This window comes from Alosa alosa, chromosome 20 (assembly GCF_017589495.1).
Source record: "Alosa alosa isolate M-15738 ecotype Scorff River chromosome 20, AALO_Geno_1.1, whole genome shotgun sequence".
NCBI classification, from domain to species: Eukaryota; Metazoa; Chordata; class Actinopteri; order Clupeiformes; family Clupeidae; genus Alosa; species Alosa alosa.
In genome coordinates, this window is record NC_063208.1 from 18650001 (window position 1) to 18665448 (window position 15448).

At 38.7% G+C, this 15448-nt stretch overlaps 1 protein-coding gene across 3 annotated transcripts in view; it reads left to right on the plus strand.

Annotated features, from left to right (window-relative positions):
• slc52a2 (solute carrier family 52 member 2) overlaps positions 1 to 15448 on the plus strand; it is a 40100-nt gene that overhangs the window by 21403 nt on the left and 3249 nt on the right. Inside the window, exons 1-3 of one of the 3 annotated variants that reach the window (XM_048228989.1) lie at positions 8027 to 8357; positions 13984 to 14121; positions 14445 to 15321. In XM_048228989.1, coding sequence (XP_048084946.1) covers positions 13992 to 14121; positions 14445 to 15321 — 1007 coding nt within the window. In that variant the 5' untranslated portion in view covers positions 8027 to 8357; positions 13984 to 13991. Of the gene's footprint in view, positions 1 to 8026; positions 8358 to 9475; positions 9602 to 10262; positions 13248 to 13983; positions 14122 to 14444; positions 15322 to 15448 lie in introns of those variants that run through there. The other 2 variants (XM_048228987.1, XM_048228990.1) reach the window with 2 other exon arrangements.

Genomic DNA, 15448 nt, shown 5'->3' on the forward strand with positions numbered 1-15448 from the left:
GTACAAGCTCATGTTATGTCTGTACCCGAATCACATACTAGGCCTGTCAGGAAACACCCTTTAAGGAAATACATATATCAAATTCACCTTTGTAAGTACCAGGCTATGGTAACTCTGTACCAACTGAAATACTATAAGCCTATGACACATAGGCCTACTGTTCAAATTGAGTGAAAACAAGTTCTGCATATTTGAAAGGTGGGTGAAATGAAATCCTTATAACATGTACTTTCAGAATATATATACAGTATATAGATATTTATACCAAGTTCACCTTTGTAGGTACCAGGCCATGCTAAGTCTGTACCAAGTCACATACTAGGCCTATCATTTGCCACATAGGCTACTGTTGAACTTGAAATTGTGTGGCTGTGAAAATAATCACTTGTGAATATTTAAAAGGGGGGTAAAATGGAATCCTTATAACATGTACTTTCAGGAAATACGATATGTTTGTAAAACCAAATATAAGATACATATAGATGTGTATGTAAAACCAAATTGAAGGCACTAAAACAGATACAGAAATACATGTGTAATGTTCAAATATTTACAAAAAGAAATATGTACAAATATAGAACAATAAATGGCCTGCATATGCAAATAATTGTCTTGACCTTGTGGCTTGGTTTTCACTTTGACATACAAGTTGTAGAAGCATCTCAAGGACCATTGATAGATGAGGATGCACCAGAGCTCAATTGCAAGCGTCATAACAAAGGGTCTGAATACTTATGTAAATTATATATTTCAGTCTTTTATTTATTATACATTTTATACACATTTTATACACATCACTTAAAACACCTGATTTTTTATTGTGTGTAGATTTATGAGAAAAAAAATTGAAGATGAGTCTGAAGCATAAGAAAATGTGTAAAACTTGAAAGGGTCTGAAAACGTTCTGGTTGCACTGTATAGGACTGAAAGATTAAAAGAGAAAAACAGATGAGTGTTCAGGAAGACAGGCCTGTTTAGTTGAAAGCCCACTCACCACGTCAAGGTACAGGCCACAAGTGGGATGTTAGTATGACAGGACAAGACAGAGGACAAGGTTAGTAAAACACATATATAAATAGAAAGTAATAAAAAGACAGTAAAAAGTACATAAATGACAATTATACATGCTAAAGTTTCCATGCCCCTTCATGAAATGTTCTATAATGTATCCCTTTATAACCTCCTCTACTACTGTTCAAAGTAAGGGGATGCAAACTTTTTCTTGGACAAATAAACAATGATAAACAATGACAGACAAACTTCACAAGGACATAACATAAATAAGGACAATAATAAATAAATAAATACACATACATACACATACACACTCCACAGTTTATGCTATCAGACTGTTTTATAAATGTTGGGCATTTATGATAAAATTCATATCTAAATACAAGATTCACCAGCTTCCCATGGATCGCTAGATACTGTAACAATAGATATCTCTGCAATGTTGGTATTATTTTTATCATTTCATAATCAAATGTTTTGATTGAGTCAAAGACTTTTGCTGTTACAGTTATTTCATTATTTTGGGGGTGTTGTTCCATCAGCTCCAAAATCATAACAGCCCAATGCATGTTGTTAAAATTTACTGGAATAACTACTGTGTGGTAGCCCACCAATTATTTTCAGGCTTATATATTTTTTGGTAATACATTGATGTCAGGGCAAAATACACTTTTTAAACACTGACTTATAAATGTTGATGGGACCATTACAATGTCATTTGTTGTCAGTTTTGCTTGGAGCATTTTCATATAAATGTCTATTATTTTATCATCTAGCCATTCACTACTTCTAATCACGTTCATATCCTTCTCTGTCATATTTGGAGGCAAGTTGACATCTCCTTGAGGAATCCATTCTTGAATTTCAAATGGTTCATGATTACCACACTGTTTATTACATTTGTGTTGTTCCTCATATAAACGGCATATATTAAGCTGTTCAGTGGTCTCCACACAGTATTCAACTAAAAAAGAATATGGGATTAAGTTGTATTAAGTTGGCAATTTCTGTTTGTTTGTCTGAAACACAATCAAAACTTAACAACTGTATAAAAGGTTTTTCTGAGAGAGATACCAAAAGGGATGCCAGTGAATACTTGTAAATGCCAAAAACTGTGTGTAAGATGTAATGGGAGGCTTTTGGGGTTATCTGCTAATATGAGAAGTGACTGTGGCAAATGAATCAGCAAAGTTTCTGACACAGTATTCTCTCCACATGATTTGCAATTGTCTGTTTCATTTCTATTTTTTTTATTTAAAGCTTGATTAGTTAAAAAGTGTTTTATTGCCTCTTCTGAAATATCTAAAGGTAATGAGATTAGAATTTTGTTTGTGCGGTTTCTTCTCTCATTTTCTGCACACCTGATACAATTAAATAATGACAAGCAGTGAGCATACAGCAAATCATTGGCTAAAAAGTTTGCCTGCAGGTATTTATCTACAAATGTTTTAATTAACACTACAGCTTCATTTTTAGTAAATTGGCTTTCAAGTTCATAATGTTCACATAAAGAGATGTCTTCAATTGCTTTCTGTGAAACTTGAAAGTCAGGGCTACGTTTCTTTTTATAGGCGGAGGAAAGTCTTTTTGACACTGCTTCACTCTGCTCTTGTTTGTTTAAAGAATTGCAGTATTGGTGTGCTCCCACTACCTTTAGCTATTTCTGGCATACCCCCCGGTTGCCTACTATTTTTATTAATGCTGAATAACTTTGTGCTCTCTTTTGGGGGTTTTTGAAATGTATTCTGAAGGTGCTTGGGTACGCTTTTTTTCTTGTTCCATGATTCCTCGGGTTCCTGTATGTCTCTTAATCTTTTCATCCTTTTCAGTTTAATTTTCTCGCAGAAGTCTCTCTCCCGTGCTTTATATAATTTATATAGTTCCTGGATGCATTCATCAGTTCTAAGTTTTTTGTTATTCAAAAACAATGTTTTAGTATTTTTAAATGTGACTTCTGAAATCGAAGTGGTTTTATCTAGATTTTTATTGTGGAACCTTTCCATCTTTGATAAATTAACCTGAACCATATCTGACCAAATTGGAATTACCGGTAGAAAATTATTAAATAACTACTTTTACATATGCACAACTTATTGTTTTCACAGCCACACAATTTGAAGTTCAACAGTGTGCCAATGACAGGCCTAAAGTATATGACTCGGTACACACTTAGTATGGCCTGGTACCTACAAAGGCGAACTTGGTATAAATATCTATATATATTCTGAAAGTACATGTTATAAGGATTCCATTTCACCCCCTTTTACATATGCACAACTTATTGTTTTCACAGCCACACAATTTGAAGTTCAACAGTGTATGTCAATGGTAGACATAGTATAGGACTCGGTACAGAGTTTGTATGGCCTGGTACCTACAAAGGCGAACTTGGTATACATATCTATATTTATTCTGAAAGTACATGTTATAAGGATTCCATTTCACCCCACTTATAGATATGCACAACTTATTGTTTTCACAGCCACACAATTTGAAGTTCAACAGTGTGCCAATGACAGGCCTATAGTATATGACTCGGTACAGAGTTAGTATGGCCTGGTACCTACAAAGGCGAATTTGGTATAAACATCTATATATATTCTGAAAGTAAATGTTATAATGATTTCATTTCACCCCCCTTTTACATATGCACAACTTATTGTTTTCACAGCCACACAATTTGAAGTTCAACAGTGTATGTCAATGGCAGACATAGTATATGACTCGGTACACACTTAGTATGGCCTGGTACCTACAAAGGCGAATTTGGTATAAATATCTATATATATTCTGAAAGTACATGTTATAATGATTTCATTTCACCCCACTTTTACATATGCACAACTTATTGTTTTCACAGCCACACAATTTGAAGTTCAACAGTGTGCAATGACAGGCCTAAAGTATATGACTTTCGGTACACACTTAGTATGGCCTGGTACCTACAAAGGCTTAACTTGGTATAAATATCTATATATATTCTGAAAGTACATGTTATAAGGATTTCATTTCACCCCCCTTTTACATATGCACAACTTATTGTTTTCACAGCCACACAATTTGAAGTTCAACAGTGTATGTCAATGGCAGACATAGTATTTGACTCGGTACACACTTAGTATGGGCTGGCACTCACAAAGGCGAACTTGGTATAAATATCTATATATATTCTGAAAGTACATGTTATAATGATTTCATTTGACCCCACTTTTACATATGCACAACTTATTGTTTTCACAGCCACACAATTTGAAGTTCAACAGTGTGCCAATGACAGGCCTAAAGTATATGACTCGGTACACACTTAGTATGGCCTGGTACCTACAAAGGCGAACTTGGTATAAATATCTATATATATTCTGAAAGTACATGTTATAAGGATTCCATTTCACCCCCCTTTTACATATGCACAACTTATTGTTTTCACAGCCACACAATTTGAAGTTCAACAGTGTATGTCAATGGTAGACATAGTATAGGACTCGGTACAGAGTTTGTATGGCCTGGTACCTACAAAGGCGAACTTGGTATACATATCTATATATATTCTGAAAGTTCATGTTATAAGGATTCCATTTCACCCCACTTATAGATATGCACAACTTATTGTTTTCACAGCCACACAATTTGAAGTTCAACAGTGTGCCGATGACAGGCCTATAGTAGGCCTGGTACCTACAAAGGCGAACTTGGTATACATATCTATAAATATTCTGAAAGTACATGTTATAAGGATTCCATTTCACCCCACTTATAGATATGCACAACTTATTGTTTTCACAGCCACACAATTTGAAGTTCAACAGTGTGCCGATGACAGGCCTATAGTATATGACTCGGTACAGAGTTAGTATGGCCTGGTACCTACAAAGGCGAATTTGGTATAAACATCTATATATATTCTGAAAGTAAATGTTATAATGATTTCATTTCACCCCCTTTTACATATGCACAACTTATTGTTTTCACAGCCACACAATTTGAAGTTCAACAGTGTATGTCAATGGCAGACATAGTATATGACTTCGGTACACACTTAGTATGGCCTGGTACCTACAAAGGCGAATTTGGTATAAATATCTATATATATTCTGAAAGTACATGTTATAATGATTTCATTTCACCCCACTTTTACATATGCACAACTTATTGTTTTCACAGCCACACAATTTGAAGTTCAACAGTGTGCCAATGACAGGCCTAAAGTATATGACTTCGGTACACACTTAGTATGGCCTGGTACCTACAAAGGCGAACTTGGTATAAATATCTATATATATTCTGAAAGTACATGTTATAAGGATTTCATTTCACCCCCCTTTTACATATGCACAACTTATTGTTTTCACAGCCACACAATTTGAAGTTCAACAGTGTATGTCAATGGCAGACATAGTATTTGACTCGGTACACACTTAGTATGGGCTGGCACTCACAAAGGCTTAACTTGGTATAAATATCTATATATATTCTGAAAGTACATGTTATAATGATTTCATTTGACCCCACTTTTACATATGCACAACTTATTGTTTTCACAGCCACACAATTTGAAGTTCAACAGTGTATGTCAATGGTAGACATAGTATATGACTCGGTACAGAGTTTGTATGGCCTGGTACCTACAAAGGCGAACTTGGTATACATATCTATAAATATTCTGAAAGTACATGTTATAAGGATTCCATTTCACCCCACTTTTACATATGCACAACTTATTGTTTTCACAGCCACACAATTTGAAGTTCAACAGTGTGCAAATGACAGGCCTAAAGTATATGACTCGGTACAGAGTTTGTATGGCCTGGTACCTACAAAGGCGAACTTGGTATACATATCTATAAATATTCTGAAAGTACATGTTATAAGGATTCCATTTCACCCCACTTTTACATATGCACAACTTATTGTTTTCACAGCCACACAATTTGAAGTTCAACAGTGGGCCAATGACAGGCCTATAGTATATGACTCGGTACACACTTAGTATGGCCTGGCACTCACAAAGGCGAACTTGGTATAAATATCTATATATATTCTGAAAGTACATGTTATAATGATTTCATTTCACCCCACTTTTACATATGCACAACTTATTGTTTTCACAGCCACACAATTTGAAGTTCAACAGTGTGCCAATGACAGGCCTAAAGTATATGACTCGGTACACACTTAGTATGGCCTGGTACCTACAAAGGCGAACTTGGTATAAATATCTATATATATTCTGAAAGTACATGTTATAAGGATTCCATTTCACCCCCCTTTTACATATGCACAACTTATTGTTTTCACAGCCACACAATTTGAAGTTCAACAGTGTATGTCAATGGTAGACATAGTATATGACTCGGTACAGAGTTTGTATGGCCTGGTACCTACAAAGGCTTAACTTGGTATACATATCTATATATATTCTGAAAGTTCATGTTATAAGGATTCCATTTCACCCCACTTATAGATATGCACAACTTATTGTTTTCACAGCCACACAATTTGAAGTTCAACAGTGTGCCGATGACAGGCCTATAGTATATGACTCGGTACAGAGTTAGTATGGCCTGGTACCTACAAAGGCGAACTTGGTATACATATCTATAAATATTCTGAAAGTACATGTTATAAGGATTCCATTTCACCCCACTTATAGATATGCACAACTTATTGTTTTCACAGCCACACAATTTGAAGTTCAACAGTGTGCCGATGACAGGCCTATAGTATATGACTCGGTACAGAGTTAGTATGGCCTGGTACCTACAAAGGCGAATTTGGTATAAACATCTATATATATTCTGAAAGTTCAACAGTGTATGTCAATGGCAGACATAGTATATGACTCGGTACACACTTAGTATGGCCTGGTACCTACAAAGGCGAATTTGGTATAAATATCTATATATATTCTGAAAGTACATGTTATAATGATTTCATTTCACCCCACTTTTACATATGCACAACTTATTGTTTTCACAGCCACACAATTTGAAGTTCAACAGTGTGCCAATGACAGGCCTAAAGTATATGACTCGGTACACACTTAGTATGGCCTGGGTACCTACAAAGGCGAACTTGGTATAAATATCTATATATATTCTGAAAGTACATGTTATAAGGATTTCATTTCACCCCTTTTTACATATGCACAACTTATTGTTTTCACAGCCACACAATTTGAAGTTCTACAGTGTATGTCAATGGCAGACATAGTATTTGACTCGGTACACACTTAGTATGGGCTGGCACTCACAAAGGCGAACTTGGTATAAATATCTATATATATTCTGAAAGTACATGTTATAATGATTTCATTTGACCCCACTTTTACATATGCACAACTTATTGTTTTCACAGCCACACAATTTGAAGTTCAACAGTGTATGTCAATGGTAGACATAGTATATGACTCGGTACAGAGTTTGTATGGCCTGGTACCTACAAAGGCGAACTTGGTATACATATCTATAAATATTCTGAAAGTACATGTTATAAGGATTCCATTTCACCCCACTTTTACATATGCACAACTTATTGTTTTCACAGCCACACAATTTGAAGTTCAACAGTGGGCCAATGACAGGCCTATAGTATATGACTCGGTACACACTTAGTATGGCCTGGTACCTACAAAGGCGAACTTGGTATAAATATCTATATATATTCTGAAAGTACATGTTATAAGGATTCCATTTCACCCCCCTTTTACATATGCACAACTTATTGTTTTCACATCCACACAGTTTAATTATATTGACGTTGAAAAAATATAGCATTCTAATGTGTATTTTCGATTTAAATGTCTTATTTAATTATTTTCTAAATTTACTTTCCTTTGGTAACACAATACAGTTTTAAATTAATAATTTTAAACATATTCATTACTTTTCATTGAAAAAGTAATGACTATGTTCTGACTTTTATTTTGAATGATTCGCGAATGGCGGCCATATTGGAATTTTCTTTACTGTCGCTAGTTTCACACTACTTGTCATTACTGCTCTCAACTCTCAACTGGTGGAGTTGGGGGCATGTCACTTGGGGAACTTCAATGCGAAAATCCCATCGTGCTTTGCAAAGTACCCATGCATGCTGCAATAGTGCACACATACAGTGTTGGGCTGCTAGAAGGACGTAAACAGAAATACTTTACCAGAGAATGTCTAATCCGTAGACGGGCTCTGACTTTAATATGTATTCGTCTGGATCCAAGGTGATGCAATTAGGAGGAAGTTGATAATATCGAACGCCAACATCACCATTTCAAAAGCATTTGGACAATAGAGTACTACGTCGACTTCTCCTGGTTGTTCCTAATCAGACATAACGCTATAACTGCATTAACGGTAAGCAGTAACTTCAATACGTTGGATTTAACGTCACTTTGCTTCGACTCGAAGGCAACGTTATTTTTTTATAAAGAACGTGAGAACATGAATGATCATCGCACAACTGACTTGCTAACGTTACCAACCAATATCATGCGTTGTGTATCAATCTCGTAACAACCTGGTTTCTCACGCGTTCAATGTTAACATTAACGTGTTTTGGGTAAACACTAGACTCGTTATCGTATACTCATAGATGACATCGTTAACATTAAATCAGTTGCATGTTTATGAGCTACAGATAAACCGCACTAGCTAGCCCGGTAGCTACCCACCCATCTTCAGGCAAACACTAATTTTCGCGCGGTTGAAGGCAAGGGCAATCGCCATGATGTAACTTAGCTATCTTGTACGGTAGCTTGCTAAATTAGCTTCCTCTTTTTGCGCTTTACACATGGGGCTGAGTTCAGTGCTAAGCCGAGAATTTCTTTGGATCATGAGTACAACCGGGTATATTTTGTAGTGTTGTCTGGTTTGAGGTAACTGCCCTCAGCGTTTTACGAATGTTCACTGTATATTCGAAGTATTCATGTCCTAAAGGTATTTTAATAATGCATTGGTTATGCATCGATTCAAAGCTCTCGCATTATTTAGACCCCTGTTAAATTATTTTCAATCAGAATTTTGTAAAGTAGAAAGTGGACGTAATTACCTAATCTAACCTTTAGCCCAGTTTGCCATGGATCTTTTGCAATCCATGTAATCAGCAGCCACTTTTTGCATTCTGCTGTTTCTCTCTTGAGAGTTGCTTGCCAGTGATGCGGAAATAGGTTTTTCCTGAGATCAGCTTATTCTTGTCAAAAATCTGCAATCCTTGCACAAAGAATAAAAACAGCCATGCATGCTATGTTTCCTCCCTATAGACATTATCTATAACCTGTATGGGTTTGGGGTGGGTGCAGTTTATGGAGACTCATTGTTGAAGTAGGTCAAAAGAAAAAAAGCCTCATGGGCTACTGCACCTTTTTCCCTCCAGAGATTTGCCTCAGAGATCACATCTTGTTATATTGTACAGTAACAATTTGTTTTTTTGTGACCATACAATCTAAAACATTTATCTGGCCTTTATTTGGAAGCCGGTGCTCCCCAGATGTTTTAAATACATCCACCTCAAGCAAATTCCCCTGGACCCTCAATCATGGACACAGATCAAGACTCTGGACTGGCAGGCCCAAGCATTCTCAGTCTTGCTGATGAATTGAGTGAGTATTAATTCCACCCTCATTGCATACTTTACTTCACAGTTTGGTTTATCTTTTGTGGAAGGCCCCAAAATGTTCATCAGACTTTTTGTCCGACATCAAAAACAACATAGAGTCAAATGTGTGCATACAACATTTTAGCAAAATATAGCACTACAAGTGTCTAGTGCTTTAGTAAATGGTAGTCTTTGTGCAGCTAGGTCGAAACTTGTTACTGTTGCAGTGAAAATGTCCCCCATGGCCATTTGTCATCTCTTTTTATAATAGTGCTACTATGGTTCAACAAATACTAATTTACTGTAACCAAATCTGTGCTATTGATATTCCAAATGAAGACCATCCCAGCAGGGTTGTGCAAAATTCGAATTGCAATTCTGCTTCCTCAATTGAAATGCAAAGGAAATTCAAGAATTGAATTGGAATTTGAGAGCCAGTTTCAATTCAGATCTGGAGTTTTGCACAACCCTCCATCCCAGTCACCTCGAGACGGTGTGCTCTTTGTTGTCATTATGAATACCCATCCTGAGAAAGCTTAACGTAGTCAGGAGTCACTGCGGTGCTTTTTTATTCTTTTTATTTACTCTTCATTTATCAAATATGCATAATTGTGTGCTTTAGGTGAATTTGAGTTCAACACTGTGTATGCATGTCTTTTTTGTAGGGGATGACACATATGATAAGCTGGTTGGTGACTTCCTGGGATCTCAGACTGGTGAGGGACTGCAGTTGGATGAGAGGCCATGCAAAAACCGGCTTTTGGTTCAAGTTGGACTGATGCGAGAGGACAACGAAGTCCAATGGGGGCCTGTCCTGAAATGGCTCCAGAAGATTTTTTCTATGTTCCAGTCGGCCGATTTCCAGTGTTTGATTGAGAGAAACATTGAGACAACTTTAAGCTTAACTGGTGATGCGCGAAAAAAGTTTCTTGAGTCAGATGTTAATTTTGAGTTTGTTGGACCCATATGTGATAGCATTGGAATTGGAAGAACAGATTTGTTGGAAATGTCTGACTTCTCTGAGCAAGCCCAGTGCACTGAAATTACCAATGGTCTCATGTTGGAGTTGAGTAATTTTGTGATGCGAGAAAAAATTGACACCCTTGTTTTAGTGTCATGGCTCAAAAACTTTGATCCCCAGTTCTGCAGTGATGGGAAAATTCAGAAGGCTAACAGATGGCTCAAAGCAAAGCTGAAAAAGTTCATGGTGCACTACCGTAATTTCCAAAGGACTAGATACAGGTCAAATGGTCTGATGGATCAGTTCCTTCAAACTCCTTTTGATCTTTACTCTGACGATACTGATGCTGTAGACAAACCATCTCGCAGGGGCAACTTTAAGAAAAGAGGTCAAAAGCGGCGTCCTGGGAGACCTCGGCTTAAGGAGGAAGACGAGCCTATGGCAGTAACACAGAAACAGACAGCAAATCGGCACAAGCTTGTTACCGTAAAAGAGGAGTATGATTCAGATGGGTATAACAATCAGTCAGAACCAGTTCCTGGGTCTAGAGGAAATCCTCACATCAATGATGGAGAATCTCTCACTTTGCTTGATGTTTCTATAATCTCTGTTCAGAAGCTGTCAAATGTGTATGGAGGTAAAACTGAGGTGTCTAAGCAGGTCTCCTTGGATCTTCTGAAGAATCAATACACACTAATGCTTGCAGAGGATGACGGCATGAGTTTCATGACCGAGCAGATTAATGCGCTCAGTGATACACACTCCTTAGTGTCTCCATTAGATTTTCTACATTACAACACACATTACCTTTTGGACATTTATGATGCAATTGAGCAACAGATAATGTCCTTTGAGCAAGAAATTAAGAGCACAACTGGGGAGAAACTAGGGCGGGACAACAATTCCACCTTTAAGTATTTTGTGAATTTTGATGAAAGTGCCACATGCCGTTACATCCGCATGGCGTCAGACATGTTAAGCCCTCATGAAAATACAAAGAACAATTGCAGGAGACACTGGCTGGCCTTTTGTGTCGAGAGAGGCAATCCCTCCAAACTCCCAGCGAATGTGTCCAATCGCTTCAACAACTACTTTGAAGCGGCTGCTGCCCTTCTCCACCACCGGACAGATGTGGTTCTTTTCTTCTCTGATCTACAAGCGCTGAATGACGAACCCAATATAATACTTGACAGTATAAATGAGGATGCCAACGATGATGCAATTCAAGCCTTGGTGTGTGTCTTGGCTATTGTGTACTGCAAGGTTCTTGGACCATACTGGCAGCTTCTTAAGAGCAAGGCACAGTACGCTCTATACAGCAGATACATCTACTGTCTTTACCAGAAGCTCCTGCAGTGGTCAAAAGATGCCACAACTCTCATGGAGCCTGAGATGGCTACAAATGTTTTCCTTCAGGTTCCCCTGCAGGAGAGTACCTTCAGCAAGGTCTTCTCATTTTGCAGTACCAATGCAGAGAATCAGTTCGGCATACTCATCAGAACTTGTCTGGAAAAGGTCATGAAAGTCATTGCTGCCGTCACAGAGGAGAACTTAAAGGATTTCCTTCCTGGAGGGGTCTATTGTCAGGAACCCTCTGCTGAGGTGTCAAATCAGTTAATGAACTGTACTTTCTCCCACTTAATGGGGGAATACCCTTTTGGACAGGCCTTCCCATATAAGAGTCAAAGACCTGACCTCGCCTCATCATCCGACTCGTCCAGGATTCCTTTAGGGCAGAAGAATCGTTTCCCTCCTCCTGGAAAGCCACAGTCGAAAACAATGCAGCAAAGTCCACCATCAGTGTTCAACAAGCCACTCATCAAAAAGCAGAGGAAGCTGCTGTTGCCAGTTGCAATGGAGCAAAGTGAAGACCAAGGGTCTGAGGCCACTCGAGAAACCATACTGATGTCCATTGAAAAAAATGGAGGACCTTGTCGGACGAAGCAAGATGTAGATAAACTTTTACTGCGTCTAGAAGGTGCAACACATGCACAAAAACGAGAGGCCATCCGGTGTGAGCTGGGATACCAAAAAGTGGTCCTTGGTTCACGAAACCCGAACCTCGCTCACGTTGGCTTCTCGCTCACTGATATGGTGGCCAAGTTAAAGGTTGTGCTGCCAAATGAAATGGGCTATGCAAGTCCAAACGAAGATGTTGAGGACGAAGAGGAGGTGGAGGATGACGCAGAAGGCATGGATACAGGTTCTGTCCCAGTTATTGGAGACACACATGCAGATACTCTGGACAAAGGTCCTGGAAATGATAACGATCGAGAGATAAACTTGGGACGAGAAGGAATGCCCCCTTACCAAAATTATAGGGAGATGAAAGACTTCCAAAATGAATTTTCTTTTACTTAGTTGTTGACTTAATCAACTAGCATGATAACACTAGATAGAATTTGAGTTAGAAGTTGCATGTACAGAGCCACACGGTAGTGTAGACTTCGTAGAATTATGTTATTGAGATGTTAATCTGTGAATTTATAATCAGTGTAACAATGATTGTTTAGTGGCTGAACATTTGCCTATTACCTCTTTGTGATATCCTCTTTGTGGAAAGAGTTATCTGTTAAGCATTGTCTTTGTTTCTCTCTTGAAACTGAGTATGTTAAGTGTTAACCACATTTTTTTTCCAGTATATTTTTGTACGAGTTGATCTAAACAATCAATAAAATGATAAAAAGGATTTTCATATCCTGTTTTTTCTAGCCTTATTAAGACTTGAACTTCAAAATATTTGCCTGCAGTTTATCAGTTCATACATTTACACATGGATATGCTATTCATGTAAAGGCATTTATTGATGAAACTATATGCTGTGCAAGTGAAACTGCACATATTACAATTCTTAAAGGGGAGCTGGTTGAATTTGAAAGCATTTCACAATTTTTTTTGGAATCAGGAGAGTAATAAAAAGGAATCACATTCCCTATATGAGTAAATGAAGATGATGCAACATACAGGCTTGCGACTTACTAGTACGAAGATGAAACCTACTGGTATATCAGTCAAAGGGTTTCGATCTCTGAAACCATGTAAACCCATATAATTCCATTAGTCATCCAGAAAATGGTGTAAGCATTACATTGTGAATATTAAGTTGTATGAACATATGAAGTACAGTACATATCAAGTACATGTGAACAATGTGACGGACTAAGGACTAAGTATGTGATAACTGATCCACTACTGAATTTCATTTTTAGATGGCGCTAATCTAAAGGACCTATACACAATACTGAAACAATACACAAAATACAAATGTGTACAATGCAGTGTAACCAGGGAGAGAGGTTTTCCCAGGCTAGCTTAAATCTGCAAATTCGATGTCTTACAGTTGCATATGTTGCCTATGGATGGATAAGACTTGGATTGTTTTTTTTGTATCTATTTAAAGATTTGCAAATTTGTGTCCCACACAGTAGTCTAAATGGCAGACACTTGGTGGAACCGTGCGGCAGTCACCCACTTACTGGTGGCTCTGTTTGGAATGGGCTCCTGGATTTCAGTTAACTCACTCTGGGTGGAGCTGCCAGTCATTGTGAGATTCTTGCCAGAAGGTTAAATATTTTCTGTTTTCTTGTTAACCAATAACATGCTTTGTATGTGTATAAAAGCATTTGGATACATTTTTATTTGCTGCACACATTTAGTTCCTGAGAGATTTGACTTTTTAGTCATTCAACTATCAGCGCTGGGTATCATTGAATTCATGAATTCCAATTCACAAGGTCCCATTTCCCATTAATTGCTGTTTGCAGTCATATTTAGAAACATTAGTGTCAACATTAAATTAACATTAATGATTGACCCAAACACAGTTATATTAAATACAAATATAATAAATGATACTTTATATTTAAAATGATTTTATCTCAATCAGAATGGACTCTCCCTGCTTACCTGTCGGTGCTGATCGCCTTTGGTAACCTTGGTCCAGTGGTGGTGACGCTCACACATCACTTTGCCCCCCGTCGCCTGAATGAGCAGCTGCTGATCCACAGTATCCAGGCCCTGGCAGTGGTGGCCGCTGCCCTACTGGCGCTGCTCTGGGACTACAAGATAGAGGTGGCCGGGCGCAAGCACTCACTGGCCTTCCTGATGCTCACCTTCGTCCTGGCCTTCGTCTGCTGCACTTCCAACGTCTCGTTCCTGCCCTTCATGTACCGCCTCCCGCCGCAGTACATCCGTACCTTCTTCATCGGCCAGGGCCTGAGCGCGCTGTTCCCGTGCACGGTGGCTCTAGGTCAGGGTGTGGGGAAACTTGAGTGCAGGACAGACGTCAATGGTACCGTTAAACCCGACTACCTGGATGCGAACTTCCCGCCTCAGAACTTTTTCTGGTTCCTGGTAGTCATGCTGATCGTGTCGGGCCTCTGCTTCGCCGCGCTGAGTCAGAGGATCTCTGGGGATGGAGAAGCACAGCAAGAGGTCGCCGTTCCTGACCCCGAGCCGCAGAACGGCGAGGCAGTGGGCGGGGAGACACACCCGCTGCAGAACGGGGATGTAGTCGTGTGCAAGGAGGAAGCGGAGTTGGAAAAGCCTGCGGCGGCTCCTGAACCAGCGACCTTCTGGACGTCAAGGAACATCTACTTACTGGTGCTGCTGGGCCTCTCGAATGCGTTGACCAATGGGGTGCTGCCATCTGTTCAGACTTTCACTTGCCTGCCCTATGGGACCATGACCTATCACCTATCTGTCGTCCTCGGCAACATTGCCAACCCTCTGGCCTGCTTTGTGGCCATGTTTGTTCTCCTGAGGTCAGTGTGTAGGGGAGCCTCGTTCTCACACTCATGTAGTTGATCAACCAGTGTACCCTTTCTACACGTTACTGTTTGAATACATATATAGCTCAGTGTATGCGCACAAATTATGTAAAACATTGCG